Genomic DNA, 22,213 nt, shown 5'->3' with positions numbered 1-22,213 from the left:
GAAAAATGAACTCATCCGAAAAGTTTTGTTAGACTACAGGAGCTAAATGCATACCACAAGGTACTTGACCCAAACTAGCGAATGAAAATAAAAAATACTCTTTTAAAATTGAAGTCCAAGAGAAGGGGAAAATTGATATCTATTATTGTTAAGCATATTTATCCATGCTTTTAAGTAAGCCTTAATTAAAAAGAATAAAATATCTAGAAATGTATAATTAAATAATGCTGAGGAGTATGTTCAATGAAAATTTTGGGGAGGCAGTATAAAACAATATATAAAAGTATGGCTCTGCAAAGTCCCAGCTATACCAAAACTGCAAATCTCAGTCCTGTAAGTCTCCTGTGAAATAACATAAATTTCTAGCTTATCATATAGTATACAAATATGCAAAAAATAAGTTCAAAGGCTAGTGAGCTTAGTTTATAGAGACAAGGTTATTTCAATCTCTAAAATTCTTATTGTTTAATGATCTTGAATTTTCTATTTCTTCAGAACATGTTCTGAAAGGAAACTATTTAGACACGTGTAAAGAAGATGATAATAACTCTAATTAAAAAACATCTTACACTATAGGTCTCCTCCCATGAAATCATGGACCTGCTCAGTGGCTTAGAGGAAATTCAAGCTGCAGAGTCCAATGTCCCAATATCCAAGGGATAGTCTATAAAACAGTCACAGATGCTTGTAGTGTTTCTAAAAGCTACCACTAGATGGAGCACTAAGTAGAAGTTTTTTTCTTGAAAATACTACAAAACAGTAAAAATGTCCATATTTTAACCACTGACATTTCTGAAATTTTATGGAAGCACCCAAATTCCTAACCCAGTTTTTTTTTCAATTTTAAATGTTTCCTGCCCCACTTTTTTCTACAGTTCATTGTTTTCATAAAATGAGACATTCAACATCAGATAACCTTAGTACTTTTTCCGCATTGCTTATGACTAGATTAATAGCTCAAATAAACTAGTGTTTCATATTACAGATTACTTTGTATTATGAAGAATTTGCAAGTATTCTCTGCTCGGAAACTTTAGAATTACAAATTTAGCTAAAAACTTAGTGGGGCTCGGCTTGGTGCTTATTTAAAACTTTTTGAATTATGTATTCAGTGGGTAATTACATAAAACTAAGAAAAGGAACCAAAGGAATTAAAAAAAAACATGAAGTATCTACTGGTAGGCTGGTGACAGGGTATTTTTTTTAATTGAGAAATTAATTTGCTTAAATATTGTTACTGGGGAAATGTCATTAAGAAACCAAATAGGTTCCTCTATGTTATCAGAGCAGCAAGTCATCTCCTACAGACAGAAAATGGTATTCTAGTAGCAATGCCATTCATTAATCTTCATGCATCCTTATGACTTCAAAAGAGGTATGTATTGCTCTCACAATATCATATAGACCAGAAGAACTTCTGATAGGACGAGGAGGGGGTGGGAGTGGAGGGAGAGTAGGAGGGGGAGAGAAGGAGGGGGAGAGAAGGAGGGGGAGAGGAGGAGGGGGAGAAGGGAAAGGAGAGGAGGAGGAGGAGAAGGAGGAAGAAGAAGAAGAAGAAGAAGAAGAAGAAGAAGAAGAAGAAGAAGAAGAAGAAGAAGAAGAAGAAGAAGAAGTAGAAGAAGAAGAAGAAGAAGAAGAAGAAGAAGAAGAAGAAGAAGAAGAAGAAGAAGAAGAAGAAGAAAGAAGATTAAATAAGTATGTATATATCTACCTTCCTGTCCAGTAACTCTTCCAGCCATATAAAACTTCAAAGAGTAATTGCAGATATGGTATTAAACAATGTTTCATACTGTAGATCTCTGTTCATCTAAGTTTCTTGAGGAATACAAAAATTATCTCCAAATTTATGAGATATAGGGTTGAGATGATGGGATTGAATGTATTTATTTGAAAAGACAAATTAAAATCCAACCCACATGCCGTTTTAGATTTCACATTATTCCTCCAAACTGACAATGAGGCAATTATGTCAGCTGCATTTATACTACGTTTGGCAATCTGCAGACCTTTACACACCCAATTTCTTTAAGACATCTGGCATACGAATCTACAAAGCTTGCTGGACCCACACAAAGGTCCTGCAAGCAAATTTGTTATTTGATTAGCTCAGCACATGTGAGAAATTGGAAGGAACAGTGCAATTTGCACTTGGGAACTGGATTTTCAGAACAAATGATGAGGACCAATGGAGCTAATTCCTTCAACTGGGTTGCTAGTGCCTCTATCACAGAGTTCACTGTTTTAGGAGGGTTGGTGTTGATTCAAGGACAGACAATATTGTTAAGAATGGAAATAATCATTATACCAGGAGTACTCTGGGAAAGGTCAAGGAGATTGGTCAAAGTTTCATTACTTGTGGGAATACCTAGACTATCTTTGACATCCTGAAATGCTTGTGAAAACAATGACTCTATTGGTATATAATATGAGGTATGGGGTGCAAATTCTGTTTACAATGGTGTAAAGAGACTTTCAAAGAAAAATAAGAACATTTCATGACAATTGGAACCAATCCTGTTGGTATAGTGAGGGAGAAGATCTGACCATTAAGTGAGCTAGCTCTCTCTCTCTTCCTACACTGGCAGATTATTGTTGATGAACTCAGTAAAATTCTGACAGCCCAGAGTTAAGAGGACTGGATAAGGAAGATAATGGACTTGAAAGTTGTCACAGTCTTTCTGACAGTGGAAAAAAAAATAGGATTTTCTAAATATCAGATAGCCTGAGACTGTTTCCTGTGCCAGTTTCTCAAAGAATGACAAATGGTTGGTAGTATATGAATGGCATTAGAGAGCCTGGGACAGGACATAAATGTGATTTAGTTACAAAGAAAAATGATCTCTTCTCAATTATTTTAAATTTGGACAAAGGGAAAGCTTTATTTGAATATTTTTGTTTTTAATACTTTGTTACTTACTCTTTTGAAAAGATAATGAAAGGCTCAGGCTGGAAGCCCTCAGAAATCCAGTAGGCTACAAGAGGTAGTTGTGGAACACTGTGGTATTGTACTTGTTTCAAGTTTTCACTTCAGTAGCTATGGTTTCATTATATAATAATGAAATCCCATGTAAGTACAGATAAAGAGTGAGTCAGTCATTGTACGAAAAGCACATAGTTCACATATATGATAAAAATTGCTAAGATGATGAGAAATAGTTGGAGCACAAAATTTTGGGATGATTTCCACCACACGGTGACCTAATATTTTAATGTTTAAAATTATGTTAATCACAAGTCATCTGAATTAGATTCTTCTTTATTAATGTGGTAAAGATAAACCATTCTAACTGACTGTAGTATTTGCCTGCTTTGTTGAAACTCCAGTGAAGGTTATGACGCAGAGACGGATGGCCTGAACAAGGGTCTCTTCAAGTGTGTTAGAAACTGCATGATTAAATGAATACAGCTCCAATCCACCAAGTTAAGGGCTCTGAAGCACCATGTCAGTGTTCTTGGGCAGCAGAGGATGTGCCAGTTCTGAAGGGAAAGTGCCACAGAGGCTCTTTGTACACTCATACAAAGAGGAAAATACTCTGAATTATTATAATATTCCCATCTGATGGCAGGAGTCCATGTGGATTATGCACTGGAAACTTATGCTGCTGCTGCTTGCTTGGAATGGGGGGCGGTGATGGAATCATAAATATCTGTGGTGTAACTAGCAGAGAAACCATAAACACTTCCTTGAATCGATGTCTTTATAACCCTAATGAAATTTATATCTACGCTTCATGTAAAATATTCCATACTTCCAATGTAAATGTCCCTACAGAGGAAGTTGATGTAACCTTTGAAGCTATAAGGAAAAAAAAAATCAGTGAACTATGTGGGTTTATTTTTCCCTGGGTTTTGGGCCCCTGGTGATACATTACAGATGTTTTGACCTTACAAGGGACAGGATCAGATTTTATAAAACTCCTTTCCTCTAGTATCTCATATGTGAGACCATTACTGTATTGAAGGCAGTGGGGCATTCATTTGATTGGAATGTGTCTTTATTACAAGAAATTGAAACCACTAACTCCAAATTGCAAATGGTTATGTGTGTGAACCGTATGTGCGGCAGAATTAAATAAAGAATTGAGCCACCTGGCTTTCACTCTACTGGTTTCTTACAAGACGTAACTGCCACGGTTGAACATTATAATGAGTACCAATAGGAAAACATAAATGGAGGAAAGGGGGCAGGAAATGCTGGAATTAATGGAAATTCTATCGTTCAAAAATTGGGGCTCCACGTGGAGCTCAGAGTTAGGGTACTTGCCTAATGTGTGGAACCCTGGATTCAAGGCCCAGTAAAGCAAAGTTACCCCCAAACTGATTGGAGACTTGACTGATAACACATCCTAATCAGTGTTCTTCAAGAAGTGATAAAAAAAAAAAAAAGGTGTATGTTGTTACCATGGCCACTGATCTAAATCTCGTCATAAGTGTGTAAGCATGGAGGTGACTTCCATGAAGAATTAAATTCCAAGAATCAGGTTTCTGACACATCATAACATCCTTTCCAAACTTGTTTCCCCTGGTGGTACTCTCAGCACTATCCAGCCTGCTGCTCTTCAGAGTGCACAGAGAAATCTTATTTCTCAAACAGAAAGTTTTCATTTGTTGTGATTTGACAAAAGATTATAAAAAGGAAAGCACATTTTTTCCTCTTGGATGAAAAATTATAATTATTGTGTTGAAAATTAATATTTCAATTGCACTATTATATAAATATTATAATGAAAATTAATGCCTTTCAATTAAATATTTTTCTTTTTCATTTATTTCAGTTTTATGTACCAACCACAGTTCCCCCTCCCGTCCCTCCTCCCGTTCCTCCTCCACCCATCTTTCCACCCTTCATCCCCTCCTCCAAAAGGGTAAGGCCTCCCATGGGAAGTCAACAAAGCCTGGTACATTCAGCTGAGGCAGGACCAAGGCCCTCCCCTCTGCATCAAAGCTGAGCAAGGCATCCCACCATAGGGAATGGACTATAACAAGCCAAACTTTTCTTTGAAAGAAAATAACTCAAAGTGAATACAAGTACTCAGAGCTATCGGTTCAGTTGGGAAGCAAGACACAAGGATGTTTGTCTTACTAGTCTTCAAATGTGCTAATGAACCAAGTGTTGCCAACCATAGAACTTTGCTGGGACAGTGGATTTCCACTCTCAGAACACAATTTTCCATCGTCTAGACATACTACACATAGGATCTTACCCAACGACTCTTACCATTCTTTTGTTTATGGATGCTGTTAGTAACAGGGATGTTAGTGGTGACTGTGGGTGGTGTAGTGCTAGGAGGGTTTACAGTAGCTGGTAATAAAGATGAGAAAGATGCAATTTTATAACGAGCATAAAACAGTTAATACAGATAAGTAATCTACAGCTACTACATGAAAATGCACAAGAGAGCCGAAACTATTTCATGCTACTAGTACAATAGCCTAAAAGCTTACAGTGCATAACATGAAGCAAGGTTTTCTAGGGTACATTAAGAATCAATCCATTTGCGTGGCTTTGGTGCCACACTGCACAGAGGCCTAGAGCTGGCACAGAAGAGCTGGAGAAAGCAAGGTTGGATTCTACACTTACTTCTGCTATCACTAGGCTGGTAATCACATGGGAAACTACTAACTCTTTCCACAAACTAGTTCCCAGAGACTGTTTAAAGGAAGTTCAAAACAGGCAATCTGCATAGCTCTACACCTTAGAAGCTATCTACACTAAGTCAGTCTGGACTGATAAACAGATTCTAGAGAAATAAAATAGCAAAGTAAAATGGATCTCTCTTCGAAAAGATAAATGCAAAAGAAAAACAAGGGACTGGTGTGGGTGGACTAAACCAATCATTTGGAGGCCCCAAAAGCTTCACAAACACTAATGGGTGGGAAATATTCTGCAAGGACAACTCTTAAAGGGAGCTATTTTCTAAGTCCTATGTCTGAGCTGTTTGTGTGATACTTGAAAGCGCACAAACAGGCAACCCTCCTGTAATGCTTTCATGGCTTCTTTCTTGGAGATTGCATGCCTCTGTCAGAAGAAAATTAAGCAAGCACATACCTGTCCTTCATTTTATCTTATGGATGCATTTGTGTTGGAGCACAATCATGTGTGCAATGACGATTTGTTATATCTTTGTAATTAAATGTTACTTAAGTATAAAACAATGAAGAGATGATTCATAGAATTGCTTTCTAAATGCACCAGAGAAAATGCTGAACTCCTTGGTGCAAAATGTATGTGGCGACACTGATTTTCCATTCCAGAATAATATAAAAGCATACAATGGAAATCATTTTGATTTTTTTAAAATCAAAATTGTGAATAATTGTGTTCATCCTTAGTGCAAATGTGTCATGAAAATTTTTTTGTTCATAAAGGAAAAAACAGGGACTAAATGAGAAGAAAGCTGAGTTTCTGGTCCTTTGGTCCACAGAATGAGTACTTTAGATACTTATATTAAAATAATAAAAAAATAATTAATGAATTTTTAAAACCTTTGAATCAAAGGTCTTCTGGTATATTTTTATAAAATTATTTCATAACTGCACAGAATTCATGGATAAAAAAACAAACAATGTAATTTTCATGGGGAATTGATTGGTAATAATATTCACGTTATCTTAGAAGGGAAATCCAAAAATAGTGAGTTTCCTCCTTGCCCTGTCTGGCTGACTCTCAGACTGCAAAGAGCCTAAATTCCAGTTGCTTGTTGCTTGTGTTCTGTTGCCTCTTTGCCATGAGCCTCTTAAGGAAGCTACCTTCTCTGGAAAGGCATATACCCATGATTCTCATGCCGAACATAGAAGATGTTACATTTAATAGAGGAATTTAGCATGACAATGGATGAAAACTGGTCACAAAAAAATCAGAAGGAGCAATGATAAATTGAAGCAACATTTTTATATTATTATTTTGTGGCATATTGCATACATATATAACTATATGTTGTTACCAGGCAACTACTTAATAATAAAACAATTGTATCCACAATATAATCATGAAGCATCAAAATAATTAGCACAGTAATATTAACATTAGCTTACTTTAACTATTTTTATCTTTAGATTCAAGTTATATAATATAAAGTAAATTGCCTCCTCATCTTCAAATCTTATTTAAATATTCAATATACGTTTTCTTTCCAATTTATGGATATGAGCACTTCTTTAAAATACTGCATGACTGCATATCCAAGACACTCGAAATAATATTAAGAAGAAACATAGGGAGAAATGAAACCAATCCTTTTAAGCAGCATATAACCATTCACATTTAGAAAACCCTGAGTTTTGTGGAAATATGGCCAATGTGGCCAATATGTCCCAACAGCACATTACTTGTACACACTGGTACTGTGCACCCACGCAGCTAAAACACACCCACACATTCTTGTTTTGCTGTTTCTGTGTTTTCGGATGAAAATGAAGATAAAAAAAAAAGCAGCAGCAACTCCATCATCCCAAACAGCAAGCATAAGAACACAAAAAGGTCAGGAAGATGACAACGGCATCCTACCTTGACAGAGAGTACCCAGATCCGAACAGTTCGTCAGCTCAGCTGCGGGGAGCGGGATCAGGTAGGAACCTACGTCAACACAGAAGCATATGCAAATTTAACTTGTGATTTTCTGATATTATCCCCAAAGTCAATATTATGAATCATGTCATTGGTAAGGTAGAAACAGTCCGAGTCAACAGACAGTGCCCCAACACGAAAATGTCTCCTAAGGTTACCTTAATTTCCTCAAATACAAAACTGAAGAACCAGTATCGCCCTCAAAATTTTGAGCTCTATTTTTCAGCCATTCACCCATGAAAGAAAAGAAGTATGATTGTCCCTTTACCTTTGTATAAAAATGTTTGAGGCCAGGTGTGGTGGTGGCACACGCCTTTAATCCCAACACTCAGGAGACAGAGCCAGGTGGATCTCTTTGAGTTCAAGGCCAGCCTGGTCTACAGAGCGAGACTCAGGACAGGCACCAAAACTACACAGAGAAACCCTGTCTTGAAAAAACAAAGCAAGCAAAACAAAACAAAAACAAAAAATGACTGAGGCCTTTTTGGATAATGAACTATGAGACTCAGGCAGTAATTTACATAAATAAAATAATATGAACATTCAGGGTACATTTCAAAATGGAATTTGGATAATATGAATTACTCATGAAGTGCAAATTTTTGGTTCATGTATATACTCTGCAATTCCAGAAATATCTTTCTGTGATTTCAAGTCTGTCTTGTTCCTTTTCACTACAAGCTTTCTCTGACTCCTGCTCAACAGGAAACAGACACTGAGCTGACTTTTTTCCTAGCAGAACTATTAGAGGCTCTCTGTTGCTCTAAATCTTCTTGTCCTAATTATGGACTAAACTTACTGCAAATAATAGGGCATTTGAATAAAGACAGAATTGATTCAAATATATATTATACATACATCATACATATATACTACATATCTAATTTTGAAAGGCATTTTTGTAGTGGTGAATTCACTCTAATGTTTAAACATTTATCTAACTTTGCCATGGGAATAGTGTGTGGAGGCAGAACAGGTGCCTGAGCTCACAAAGTATGTCTAATTAGGTAAGTGATAGACACAAACAGAAAACATCTCAATAGTTTACTCGCATCTAGGGATGTATGGTTTCATCCTTCTCAGGTACTTCAAGCTCCTGCTCGTGGAACGAATTCTACTACATGAGAAAGGGCCAGGCCTTCAGGCAGGTCTACGATGTGACATTTGCCGGCAAGAAACTACTTCATGGATTCCTACTAAAACACCTACAGCTTATGAGATGTGGAGGACAGAAAAGTTCCCACTGCTGTGTCTACTTTCAGAGAGACACCAATGGAAGCTAGCCTCTCTGTAACAAATGCCCAGGAGCCCAGGGAAGAGTTTTGATGGTGGTGGTGGCCGCCAACAGGAAGTTGTGACATCAGCTTGGTGAGAAGAATGAACAGGAAATAGAGCACACGGGCACCGAGGTTGGAAGAGCTCTGAAGTAACCAGACAGGATTTCTGAAACATGTACCTACAAGGCACTGAGAGGTCTGGGGATGAGCACACTTGATCCTACTGTATTAGAGGGATTACAGAGAAGTGTGGGAATGATCAGACATATGTCAGTGCAGCCCATGGAAGGCCTTCTAGAATACAAACAGCAGCAACATCGAGGCTCCGCGTCTTTCTCAAGCTTCACTAAACAAATTACCAAACACATGATGAGTGACAGTTGAAGACAGTCTAAACTCTTTTTAAAAATCAACTGGAATAAATGAAGGGGTTCTGGGTAAACTTATAGACTGTGGTGTGATAATAACTGCAGTTATTCATATATATGTGGTTGGATGTGGGGAGATGCAAGAAGCTAAAATAATATTAATCATTCAGGTTTGACATCATGAGCCTCAAGAAGACTGAAAGAGATGAACACAAGTGATAGGAAGATAAGATTGTGTAAAATTTCGTGACTAATTGGAAAGAGGAAGAGAAAGTGAGGTATAGAGGGCATTTTGCTGGTTTCCAACTTGAGAAACTGGGCATAATGACATCATAGATGGAGAAAGGAAACAGAAAGAGCATAAATTATCTTCTGTTATGCCTGGCAAGGGAAGCCAGTTGCCTGTAGGACATCTATAATGCACCCGTGAGAAGCTGTCTTTCTGTAAGGGGACTAGTCAACAAAAGCTATCTATGAAATTATGTTCAGTAGACTATGGTTCAAGAAGAGAACAGACTGAACTGTAGCCATTGCTATATATCAGTTTCCAATGCTGAGATTTGGGGAGACAAAAGCAGCTCTTGGTGAAGGTGGCTTCACAGAATTTAAGTAAAGAAAGTTGAATGGAGGCTGTGGCAACCATGAGTGGAACAGAAAGGCTGACATGATAAAGACTGAAAGAAAAGACCTTTAACTCCACTGTACAGGAATTAGTGTCAGTCTCGTGGGAACAATGAAACTCAGACTGCAAAGCTTGGGAGAGTGTGGATGCAGCAGGAGGAAGCCTGGCTGTGTAAGGAAGCAGAGAGAGGGAAGGGGGGTTGAAGACTGAAAACCCAATGGAGCGAGTGTGTGCCCTGGGAAAAGCATGTGATGTGGTAACACTGAGGGAGGGCAGCGACAGGGGGGAAAGTTATCTTGAGAGGTTTCTGCCTCTTGTGCATGTCCACTTTCTTCAGGACCTCACTTCTATAGGCACGTAGATTTTAGAAAGGACTTCTGAAAACCAACAAAGCCTATCAGACTCATGTGACTGGAGAAATCTCAGCCATTGTAACACAGCACAGTGGAGACCCTTGGATGAGGTTCCATAGTTCTCAGATTACACACAATGCTGGCAGTCCAGGGCTCCTTAGAGGCTTCAGATATGGTATCTCTCCAAGACAAAGAGTGATAAGGGACAATGTTGTGGGAAAGAAGTTTTTAGGACTAACTACATTTCCACTCTAGTATATCTAGGAACTCAGAGGTGGGAATATGGGGAAATGTCAGAGGAGCCATGATTTAGAACAAGATCTTGACCGTTTTATCAGATTCATTGTATACATTTCAATTTGTGGCTTCCTTTCAGGAGAAATTATAAACATTTGCTTCTGAATATTTTAATTAGCTGTTCTTTCTAGGGGAAGGTCAAGTTTATCAAATTGCTAGTGTTGTATAAATACTGAATAGATACTATTGTATTATGATCTCATGGAGCAATAGAAATCACATCTGTTTTGTTTTGTTTTGTGCAAATGGCACAAAAGCAAGTGACATAATTTAATTAGAAGGAAATCACACTGGTCAAGGAAATCTCATGCTACAAATAGTCTGGGACTATGTAAACAAGTATACGAAATATAGAAAGTAAATACTGCTGGTACGGAGAAATGCCATTGTACGCTTTCCTACTCCAGAGGTCGAGACAGGAGGATCACTTGAGCCCAAGAGTTCAAAGCTAGTCCAGTGAACATAGCAAGATACCACCTCAAATAAATAAGTAAATACCCAAAACATACACAAACTTTTCACTTCTACTCATGCAAATTTTCATTACCCAGTGTTCTAGACTTGCAGATTTGCAAACTGGAAGACTATGAAGGGAGAGAGAAACTGTTCTCTTGGGACAGTGACGTCTCAGTCACCAATGGTGCTTATGTGATCTCTGTGTGTTGTCTGGCTTTTAAGTCTACTAGGGGTGTTTAAAGCTTGTTACCCAATGGCAAACTTTAGAGTCACAGTTTATGCATTTAAAAGAAAATCTTGAAAATGGGTAGTTAGGACTAGGTTACAGCTCAGTTGGTAGAGTGCCTGCCAAGAAGCTATGAAGCCCTGACTTCCAGTCTCCCTGCATTATCCTGGTATGGCCGCATACATCCAGCACTTGGGAGGTAGAGACAGGAGGGTCACATTGATCTTATCTTAGGTATACAGGGACTTCCAGAGCAGCATCAATTAGGGATCTTGTTGCAACAAAAGGAAAATGGGCAGTTGGAAAAAACAAACAAACAAAAACCAACACCTCAAAGGCTTTAGGCTTCTCTTCTTTCTACTGTTCTTCTCCCTGCCAGGATACGGCAAGGGGTCATTCTATACAGGTTGTACTAGAACTCACTGATGTGCGGCCAGTAGTGCATCTCACATTTTAATTAATAATTTTAACAATAGTACAGTAAGTTGCAAAAACTTCAGAAAAATATAATTCTCTCTAAGGTTCTCTTTGTTGATGTTACTAAGAGGGACTTCTATAATTTTCTGTTAGTAAATATATTATAGATTATTTTATGATTTTTATTTCACATCTTTCTCCTCTTGTATTATGTTGTGTGTATGTTCATGTATGTGCAGGCCTGTCCAACTATGTATACGTGTGTATGAAGGCCACTAAGTAGATGCCAGGTGTCTTCCTGGACCGATTTCCAGCTTATCTTTTGATGTGGAGTCCCTCACTCAACCTTGAACTGACTGATCCCACAACACTGCTTGGTGAGTGTGACCCCAGAGACCCTCCCGCCTGGCCTCTCAAGAGGCTTTTTAGTTCCAGTGCCGGGATCCAAACTCAGGTCCTTCGAGCCAACTCTCCAGTTTTATTTTATGACATTTTAATTATTATTTTGTATGTATGTACAATTATTTCTGAACATCACCTAAGCTCATAATGAGTTCGAGCACCCTCCAAGAATAATGGGATGTCATGATAAATCGATTGTATTTTCAGTTAAAAAATGATACAATAATCTAACAACGGTGAGCTTAGTAATTTGTTGAGCGTAAAACTAAGGACCAGTAACTAAATTTTAGACCTGTGAAAGTCAGGAGTGTAGTTTATTATACAGTTAATTATGAAAGGATGGGAATTAGAGAGTAAGGGGGCCTCAGTGATTAGCAGCAAAGTCTTAGAGATGAGAACTCAAGTCCAGTGGAAATTCCACACGTTTCTAGAAAAGAGTGAAAATAAAGTTGAAGGCTTACAAACTTGTGTCTTATCTCTACATGCACAGTGACTAAGAGACGGGAGTGCTTAGGAAACCCTGGACAAATAAATGTACTTTGCCTGAACTTAGACTGCTCATTGAGTTCCACTGTACCACTCCTCAGGAAAGAGCAGTAATCAGTTAAACAAATAAAGCCAGAGAGAAAGTACTGTCTGTTCTTTGTGAATGTCGGTGGGCATTGGCCAGCGTCTAAACTGCAATCCTAACACAGGCATTACATACTTGCACCTACAGTGAAAGGGTCAGAAAAGGAAGTGGCCTGTTCCTGAAGGTCATGAAACTGAATATGCTTGAAAATTGTTCTAGGAAAAACAAAGATGCTATAATGTTAAAACAAAACAAATGATGCTACAACATGTGTATCAGTAAAGAACTGACAAGATTGATTTTTTTTTTTTTTTTTTTTTTTTGGAGTTGAGGATTGAACCCAGAGCCTTGCGCTTGCTAGGCAAACGCTCTACCACTGAGCTAAATCCCCAAACCCTAAGATTGACTGATTTTTAGAAAGACAAACCAGCCAAAAATTTCTTAATTCAGAGATAGTCTCCAAATACTTAGGAAAAATATAGGAAAACGAAGCAGCGAGGTTATAAAATTATTGAAACAGTCACTAATGATATCAGTGTTACATTTAATATGTGAGATAAGTGACAGCATACTTAAATATTAAGTGCAATCCGTTCTGTCTTACCCCCTTCCTTTCCCTGTATATAATCCATCCAGTGGTGCACAGATGGGAAACATATTCATTTGCTAGCACAAGTGGATACTAGAATAGTCAATACTTGGCAGACATTGCCAGTCTACTGGAATGAGACTGACTACACTTTCCCATTGGTTACTGTACTCACTGAAAGAGTGTGAATTTATGATGAACACAAACAGCAAACCATAATAGTTTCTGGAGGAGGGAGGGGGTTGAAATGTTAGTAGAACACACTTTATTTTTCTTGACTATTGAAGATTTGCTCAGGCGACGTGGCCAAGATACAATCTTTGCACGGGTATTTCCTGTCCGTACTTAAGTGTCTTAGATTCTTCAGCCCCAGGCTGATGATTAAGCAGCAGGAAATTCCTTCTCCTACCAATCCGACTGACACACACACACAACAAGACTTCTGGGTGCACGCCTTGGGGGAGGGGGAGCGGGGAATAGTGTCACCCTGGAATGAGAAGAGTTAATGAGACTCAAATGCATTGAGCCTATAAGACTGTGCTTCTTTTAGGATGAAATCATTTTGCAGTCTTACAGATGACTAAGCTGTGTGAGCACACATTTGGTGAGTCCTGGTCATCTTCAGGCTGTAAGATGAGAACCTCAGAAATGGTGTTCAAGAAAATAGAAGGAATGCATGATCTCACTTGTGTGTGGAATCCCAGGAAGTTGAAATCACAGGGGCTGGAGGGCCACTGGGCCTTTGCCAGCCAAAGGAGTAAGTACGAGCTTAGGAGTAATCTGTTTAGAGGTCTACTAAACTGTATAATGGTTGTAGTTGAAAGTGATGTAGTTGAAAGTGATGTGCTTAAAGTTGCTTAGAGGGCGCTGATGATGTAACCTGTCTCTGTGTTCCATTCCCTGCATGTAAAACACTGAAAGGGAATTGTTGAAGACAAAGTAGGATGTAGCAACTTGAAAGAGGCATTTCACAATGCATACAGCAAAATATCGTGTGACATACATACATACATACAATTTTGTCAATTAAAAATAGCATTAATGAATTAATTTTTTTAAAAAAAAGGTGAGGTTGTTAGGTATGAATTAATGATGTGTATGTTAACAAATTAACCAACTCAGCAGCTGATGTGTTCTATAGATACTTCACTTTCCTCCCTATTTAATGCAAAAGGAGCTGTCTAAACTGAGATCTTCACACTTAAATGCCAGCCAGTGTGAGAAGGTAAGCCCGACTCACTCCAGGAAGAAACAAAGCAGACAGAGCGGATATAAGTGTGATGGGGGCTGAGGGGAACGTTAAGCCTTTTCAACGGGAATTGCTACAACTGAGCTCTGGCTGTGTTATCCTTGCAGAAATACTAGTCAGGTATATGTGTTTGTCAAAGAATCGAATCATTCATTCTATGTGAAATCTAATCTTTCAGTGTTGGAAATAAAGTCACCATTGTAATGCACAGTGTGTGACAATGAAGGTGAAGAACACATATAAATCTCCTGGCACCTCCCAAGTCTAAGGCATATGAGAGGGGTGCTCGCTTCCCTACATTAGGGGCATCTTTTCCACTGTTGTTCAAAGTGTGAGCTTCAACAGTCTTAGGATTCTTTGGCCCAGTTTTGGGGCTCAGTAAACTTGCTCATGACAATCAACAGTAAATACTTTAGGATGATGGAACTTAGAGGAACTGACAGCAAATATTTTAAGATAATGGGCCATGCTGTGTCTGTCAGTATCCGACAATTTAGTCCTGTTAGCACAATCACAGTGACTTACAGTGTGTAAATCTATGGGCATAGCTGTGTTCCTATAAAACTTTATTTATACAGTGAGTTCTCTGCAATGAGCCCCCCCACTTTGCCAAACCTTGGTGTAAAGGATATTTTTTTCCAATATCACATACAAATTCCTTTGAATAGTAGGCCTCTCTCTTTAACTAAAATGTTTGCTATCACGACCTGAAAATTCATGCTATAACATTTTAAATCGATAACAGAACCATTTTATAGGTGTTTTAACCAGTCCTATAATATGACTTCTAGAATTAACTTGTATGATATAAAAAATACTAGATAGAAAGAATTCTATTTCAATATACTTTTTGTTACATATAATCATTTTCCATAACAATTTGCATTCAGCTATTTCTAATGATGTCACAGTTAAAGCCTCTTAAAGAGCAACTTAGGAGAGAAGATATTGGAAATGAACCACAAATGTTTGCTGTCAAAATATAGGGATAAACGTTCAAAGAAAAATATGGTAATTCTAGATAAATCAAAAATTTCCATACCATAGACAGCTGGATGTTTGACTCTGGCTGAAATAACACACCCTACATAGTGACTGTTTATTTAGGTAATGCAATTGAAATTCTGTTCCAGAATGATAAAGATCAATGTATTAGGGTAACACTTTGGTGAGTACAAATTACAACTTGTTAATTTCTTGCCATTCAAATCTAGTGTTAAGGTTTTCACCTGTGGGCCAATCCTTTTGACTGTTTTGTTAATGATAAATTGTGATATTTTGTGACCTAGGGAATACTTAAGACTGGCAAGTCCACTTTTACTAAATAAACATGGTTCCTCATCAAATGTATGCTGTGAATGGTTAAAGTGGTAACGTTTTCAAAGCTGAAAGAGCTCTAAGTGATGAGTCTGTGGACACATATGTATACATAATTTCTTAATGAATATTTTCACCAAACAATGCTAAAAACATGAAGCATGTGAAGTCTACATCACATACTTACCACAGCTCAGGTTGGTCTCTGCTTTGAGAGCCTGGGTTGAGATGCTCCAAAAGTCATTGTGCCAGTCCACGACATTCCCGGGCACACTACAGCTGAGGTTGGCGAGGACTCTTGAAGCCATCGTAAAGTTCCAAAGTCGAAAGTTATAGATGCTGCCCTTCAGAGAGGCAATTGCGTCTCTATCAGAGCCCAACAGCAATACCCCATCCCCAGGTATGACTGTATTCATGGTGGAATCACATGGGACTGTTTCATAGTTCTTTTTGAAATTTACACCAACAGAGCCCAAAGTATTATTCCACACAAGACAAAGCTGCTCAAAGCTTTCCGTGAAGATCTCTTCATTTTCCCTCATGGACAATGCACTGTTCAGCAAGCATCTTGTGCCAGAAATGGACAGGAAATAACCATTGTTGGCCTTTTCAAAACTGAGCAACTGCATGAGGGACTCGTCTGAGTAGGAGAAAGCTATCCAGTCGCCATCTTCATTGCCAACTTTGGAGGCTTCAAAGCAGAGTGTGAAAGCACTGAGCTCAGGAATGGAGACACTTTTGGCAACTGATACCTGGTAAGTATCTAGTGTCTGGGGCAAAATGACCTTTTGATTCCGTAAGGATACAGCAACTAGGAAAAAAAACATAGAGTCACAGCATCAGTCCATAATAGGAGCTGAGATGTAAAATGTCTAGTGTCTCTAAGTTCTCTGTCACTTTCTTCTAATTACCTATTTACTTACTCTGTGAGCCTTTGTTACCCCCCTCTCTGCCTTATTCTCTATCACCAATGTTTTGCCAATGATCTTATATCAAAAATAACAACAAGCAACCCCATCCAGTTCGTCTTTAATCATGATTTCATTTCACAAGGAAATGAGTGACAGCCCTGTTGGTATTTTTTTTTTAATCTCTGCACAAATCTGTTTTTAAAGATACTTTCTGGACACACACTAGCTCTACTTGCACTAACAATTGCCTCTCACTCTTGTGAACATTTCCAGACAAATCTCATCCCTTCAGAATTTCTATACCCTCCTCTTTCTCTTACACACTAATTTTCTGTTCGTCCTCTAGTGAATTTATTTTAATGGTAACATCTTATATGTCTAAAATAAAATAATTTCTAAAATGGGGGTGTTTAAGGCTTCTAATGGGGAGATATTAGAATTATAGATTTTCATTATTACCGTTAAACTCCCTTTTTTCCCAATGCCATGTGCCATACTTGGAAGGCAAAAGCAAGCAGGTCTCTGTGAATTTGAAGCCAGCTTGGTCTACTTAGCAAGTTCCAGGCCAGCCATGGCTATAAAGTAAGACCTTGACTTAAGAAAAGAAAAGGAAAGGAAAGGAAAGGAAAGGAAAGGAAAGGAAAGGAAAGGAAAGTGTTCTGCAGACAAGCAATCTAGAATTCAGCTCTTCTGAAACCAGAGTTTGGATCTTGTAGTTCTAGTTCGCTAAGGAAGATTCTCAGAGACCATTCAGGTTCTCACCCTTAAATCCTGATCCTGACCATTCACCTTCGCATAAAAGAGCACATCTCTGTCCTCCAGCCCTGGTCTTCACTGCCACACATGTTAAATGGAAGCAGAAGATTGGCAGCATCTGTGGTTTACATACCTCTGATATAGCTGGCGTTGAAACCTTTCTTCTGGATGCTAAAGTCACTTGAAAAAGACACATGCATCTCATTCACAGTTGAGTTAAATGACAGGCCTTTGGCAGTTGCTCCACAAAATTTTGTCTGGCTCTCTCCATTATCAAGGGACAGTGAGTCATAGATGCAATTGGGAGCTTCTTCAATGTCGAAGTCATTAAACGTTATCTGAATGATGTAGCCAGTGGGGGCTCGCAGGGTCCATGAGCAAGACTGGGTGTTGGGGTAGTCGTTAGGGTAGCATGGAGAAGTAAAGGTTCCAGAAGGATTGGACAGGACAGCTCTGCAGTTGCCACATCCCCACACTGCTGGTCAGAAAACAGAGAGAGAGAAGGGCTGGGATCAGATTATGGATAATAAAACAAGAATACCACTCACTGGGAACAACCAAACAGTAAACATTTTTTGAAAACATGAAAATTAAGAGGAAATGAAAGCATCTCAGGCAGAAAAGGAAATGCCAGTAGTATTCCAAAAAGTAAAGACACATACAAAATTTTAGAGAGCAACATTTGAGGTTCTGAGAACCCAGTGAAGGGTAGAAGGAATCTCTCATGGAAGATACACAGGGGCCCAGTAGGTACAACACATGGAAGATGATTTCAGAGAGGATATGAAGACCAAGGATCCTTCAGGAGATCTCACTAAAGTTCACCAAGTTTGCTAGGAATCTCTACTTCAGTAAGACACTTAGGGTTTTTCCCGAACAGGTAGAGATCAACATGAGAGAGAGAGAGAGAGAGAGAGAGAGAGAGAGAGAGAGAGAGAGAGAGAGAGAGAGAGAGAAATGCTTGGGAAATTGCTGGAGCTCACCTAGGTTTCCTAGTGGCTTTACCCAGCAGGACTGCAGAAGAGGGTGATTGGGCCATGGGCCTGAGGACCAGGTATTTGGAAGGGTCTACACTTGGCTGTATCTAGCAAGGGGGAGGTCCTTTGCTCCTCCCCTTGGTATTGTTATAAAAAGTCCTTTGGAATAAAGTTCTGGGCCAGTGGATAAGGATCCAGGCCCACTTGAGGCTGTCTTGCGTTTCTATCTGTTTCTCTCCCCTCTATTTCTATCTAAATCTCTTAATTCTCACTCCTCAAAAGTCCCTGGCATAAATAAATGTGGGAGCTAGTCTCACACAGGAAATAAATGTTGAAACAAAATATAAAGCAGAATAAAAAAAGCACAAAAATTAGACAAGTTTTCTTTTAGTAAATTATTATTATTATTATTATTATTATTATTATTATTATTAAATTATTATTAAAGACAGTCTCTTCTGTGTTGCTTTGGAACATTTCCAGAAACTCACTCTGTAACCCAGGCTGGCCTTGAATTCACAGTTATCCGCCTGTCTCTGCCTCCCAAGTGCTGAAATTAAAAGTGTATGCCACCACTGCCCAGCAGGAATTTTTTTTTTTTCAAGTTCAAATAACTGTTATCACTATCAGTTTTGTTTACCGTGGTTGGTGATTATCACTTATGTGATCATCTCATTTACTTATACATTCAGCAAGTATTTACTGTCTACGATATGCTAAAAATTGTCCTATACAGAATACCAAGAATCAAGACAGACAGTCTTTATCTGGAAGATTAACACTTCAAGCTTAGAGCTAGACAATATTGAAAAGTAGTGTGATAGTCTTAATTTTCAGACTGACATAGTCCAGAATCACCTGAAAAGAGAGTTCCGGTGCAGGACTTTACAGATCATGAAAGTCTATGGGCTTGCCTGGGGGATTATCTTATTATGTTAACTGAGGTGGAAAGACACATCCATTGTGAATGGTTCCATTCCCAATAGAGAAGACCCTGAACCATATGTAAAAGGAGCTGAGGGCAAGCATGTGTGCACTATTAATCCATTCCTCTCCACTTCTTAACCATGGACACAACGTGACCAGTTGTCTCAAGCCCTTGCTACTGTGACTTCCCAGGAATGAAGGACTTTAACCTGGAACTGTTAGTTAACATCAACCCATTCTCCCCCAGGTAGCTCTGGTCAGGGTATTTTATCTCAGTGACAGGAAACACAACTAAGACAAAAGGTGACAAAAGGTTGGAGGAAGTGTAAAGCAAAGGAAAGATGTGGTAAATGAGACCTCATGCTGTTCTCCCAAGGTGACATTTAAATAGAAACCCCACTGAAGTTACAGACCATGTCATAGCACCCTAAGAGACAACCAGTTCAGTCAAGGGACACAGCAAAAATAAGGCCTTCTGTAAGTGAATTTTAAGTCTCTGACGTTAAACTACTGTCAGGTCCATACCCAAAGGCTAGGTCTCCATAACACACTACCAGTTTCTCAGTGTACTGGGGGAGATCACAACCAATGTTAACTGAATGAATGTAGGCATGTAAGAGAGTCTCGCTGAGTAGACAGGGAAATGCTACTATAGCATTTTTCATAAGAGAATAGTGAGGATCTTTGTGGTTGTTCTGAACTATGGCCTGGCCACCAACTGGAATGAGAAAACTAGGTTTCCTGTGTCCTCATTTATTGGTGCTTCTTCAGTTAATATTCATGCTTTTAAATAAGTATAGAAATAAGGATAACAATCTTATGTGCACAGCATTCTAACTAAATTACTACAAAACCAACATATAGAGCTTCAAACAGTAATTCTTTAATTGTGTCATATAAACACTTTCTTCTCTTTTTTACTGGGTGTGGTGATATTGTGTTCCCCAAAATACTGTGCACCCTAATAAACTTATCTGGGGTCAGAAAACAGAACAGCCACTAGATAGAGAGGCCAGAAAATGGTGGCACACATGCCTTTAATCCTAGCATTCCAAAGGTAGAGATCCATCAGGAACTCTGTGAGTTCAAAACCACACTGGAAACAGCCAGGCATGGTGACTCACGCCTTTAATCCCAGGAAGTGATGGCAGGAAGTAGAAAGGTATTTAAGGCATGAGAACGAGGAACTAGGCTGATTAAGCTTTTAGGCTTTTGAGCAGCACAGTTCAGCTGAGATCTATTTGGATGAGGACTCAGAGGCTTCCAGTCTGAGGAAATAGGATCAGCTGAGGAACTGGCGAGGTGAGGAAGCTGTGGCTTGTCCTGCTTCCCCGATCTTCCAGCATTCACCCCAATAACTGGCCTTGGGTTTGTTTTTATTAATAAGACCTTTTAAGATTCGTGCTACAACTGGGTAGAAGAGAATGACTACACAGTCACTCTTGTCGAGATGGCAGCTATTACATGTCATCTATTCTTCTGTGATACAGTGACACACTCAAAGCCTGAGACATGTTAGCCTGCTGGAGTCAGATTTTCCCTGTTGCTATTCCCTGGGGATAGCTTATGTAGTGTGGTTTTGTGAACTCTGTTTCTCATCTGGTCGGGCTAAACCTTCCTCTGTTCTTTTAGAGTCTCTAACATCTTCAGCACGGTCAAGAGAGGAAGGAGAAAACAAACTATGATTGTCAAGTGTCTGCCCAAACCTTCTCTTATCTCTTCCCCCGAGCATCATGTTCCACGGCTGTATTTGTAGCTCTACCTGGGGAAGTTATGTTACTTTAACTTGTGGGATTATTTACTCACTGTCTGTCTTCTCTCATAAGTCTATAAGCTCAACAAACAAAGGCCACTTACTGGGTATGTTAGCCAGGCTTCTGGAAATACTCCAGGGTGTTCCTGACACTTGAGAAATCAGTGCTCAAATTTGTAAAGACATGAAAGAATAGCTTAAATGAACATAAATGTGTCTTAAAGAATGACTACACACAGTGTGTAAACCCACATCCAAGGAAACGCCAGTCTGAAAAACTGGTGAAGAATACGTGGGCTGTGGCACGTCTCTGGATAGTGTTTGGGGCTTTTTCTTGTAATTAATTCAAGCATAGCAGTGACTGAGATGACTGGGCCTCTCAGAAAAGTTGAGTTTCTTTCACTGAATCCTGGGCTCAGAAGAGAAAGAAGACATCCTAAGCCTATAATTTATACACAATTATAGACATGCAAGTTTTAAAAAAAGAAAGCAAAAAAAAAAAAAGAATTTTAAAATGCAAGCAAACAAACAACAACAACAAAACCCCACCAAGTTCCATGCTATATGAGCATTCATTCAGACAGGGGACATCATTTATCTAAGACGAGAAAACATTTCCCTATATCTAAGACCCAAGTAATTTACAAACATGCCACATTTCCTGTATCCATCCACCAAATTCTTCCCTAAAAGCTGAATGGAGAATATGAACAATTAAAATTTGACTTATAAAACTAGCTACATATCTTGACCCAGTTTTAAGAAATTATTTGTATGGTGTGTGTGTGTGTGTGTGTGTGTCTGTGTGTGTGTGTGTGTGTGTGTGTGTGTGTGTCTGTGTGTGTGTGTGTGTGTGTGTGTGTGTGTGTGTGTGTGTGTGTGTGTATGCTACTATATGCCTGAGGAGGACAGAGGACAATGTTTAGGAATGAAGACTCTCTTCCACTGTGGGATCTGGAGATTGAATTCAGGTCCTCTGGTTTGTCTAACAAGCACTTTTGTCCACCAAACCAGCCTGTTAGCCCTTGACACAAGACTGTGCCTCAGTTTTTCCTCTTTTGTACCAGGGGTGATAAAGAACTTGTACCACTGTCAAGGTTGTTGGGAGTGTGACATGGGTTAATACTGGAGCATCTTGGGACTTGGGCAAGGCATATGATACTAACATTTAAGTGTTG

The 22,213-nt window shown here is 38.9% G+C and overlaps 1 protein-coding gene across 1 annotated transcript in view; it reads right to left on the bottom strand.

Moving 5' to 3' along the window:
* The window catches only part of Adgrg6 (adhesion G protein-coupled receptor G6), a 131,097-nt gene that overhangs the window by 42,476 nt on the left and 66,408 nt on the right, over positions 1-22,213 (bottom strand). The window contains exons 3-5 of the mRNA XM_036168539.1: positions 17,512-17,853; positions 15,899-16,522; positions 7,508-7,576 (exon numbers count right to left, since the gene is read on the bottom strand). Coding sequence (XP_036024432.1) covers positions 7,508-7,576; positions 15,899-16,522; positions 17,512-17,853 — 1,035 coding nt within the window. The remainder of the gene's footprint in view (positions 1-7,507; positions 7,577-15,898; positions 16,523-17,511; positions 17,854-22,213) is intronic.

Source organism: Onychomys torridus, chromosome 19, assembly GCF_903995425.1.
Source record: "Onychomys torridus chromosome 19, mOncTor1.1, whole genome shotgun sequence".
In the NCBI taxonomy this organism is placed as follows: domain Eukaryota; kingdom Metazoa; phylum Chordata; class Mammalia; order Rodentia; family Cricetidae; genus Onychomys; species Onychomys torridus.
The sequence above is the reverse complement of the archived record's forward strand: the minus strand, read 5'-3'. Positions and strand labels throughout refer to the sequence as shown.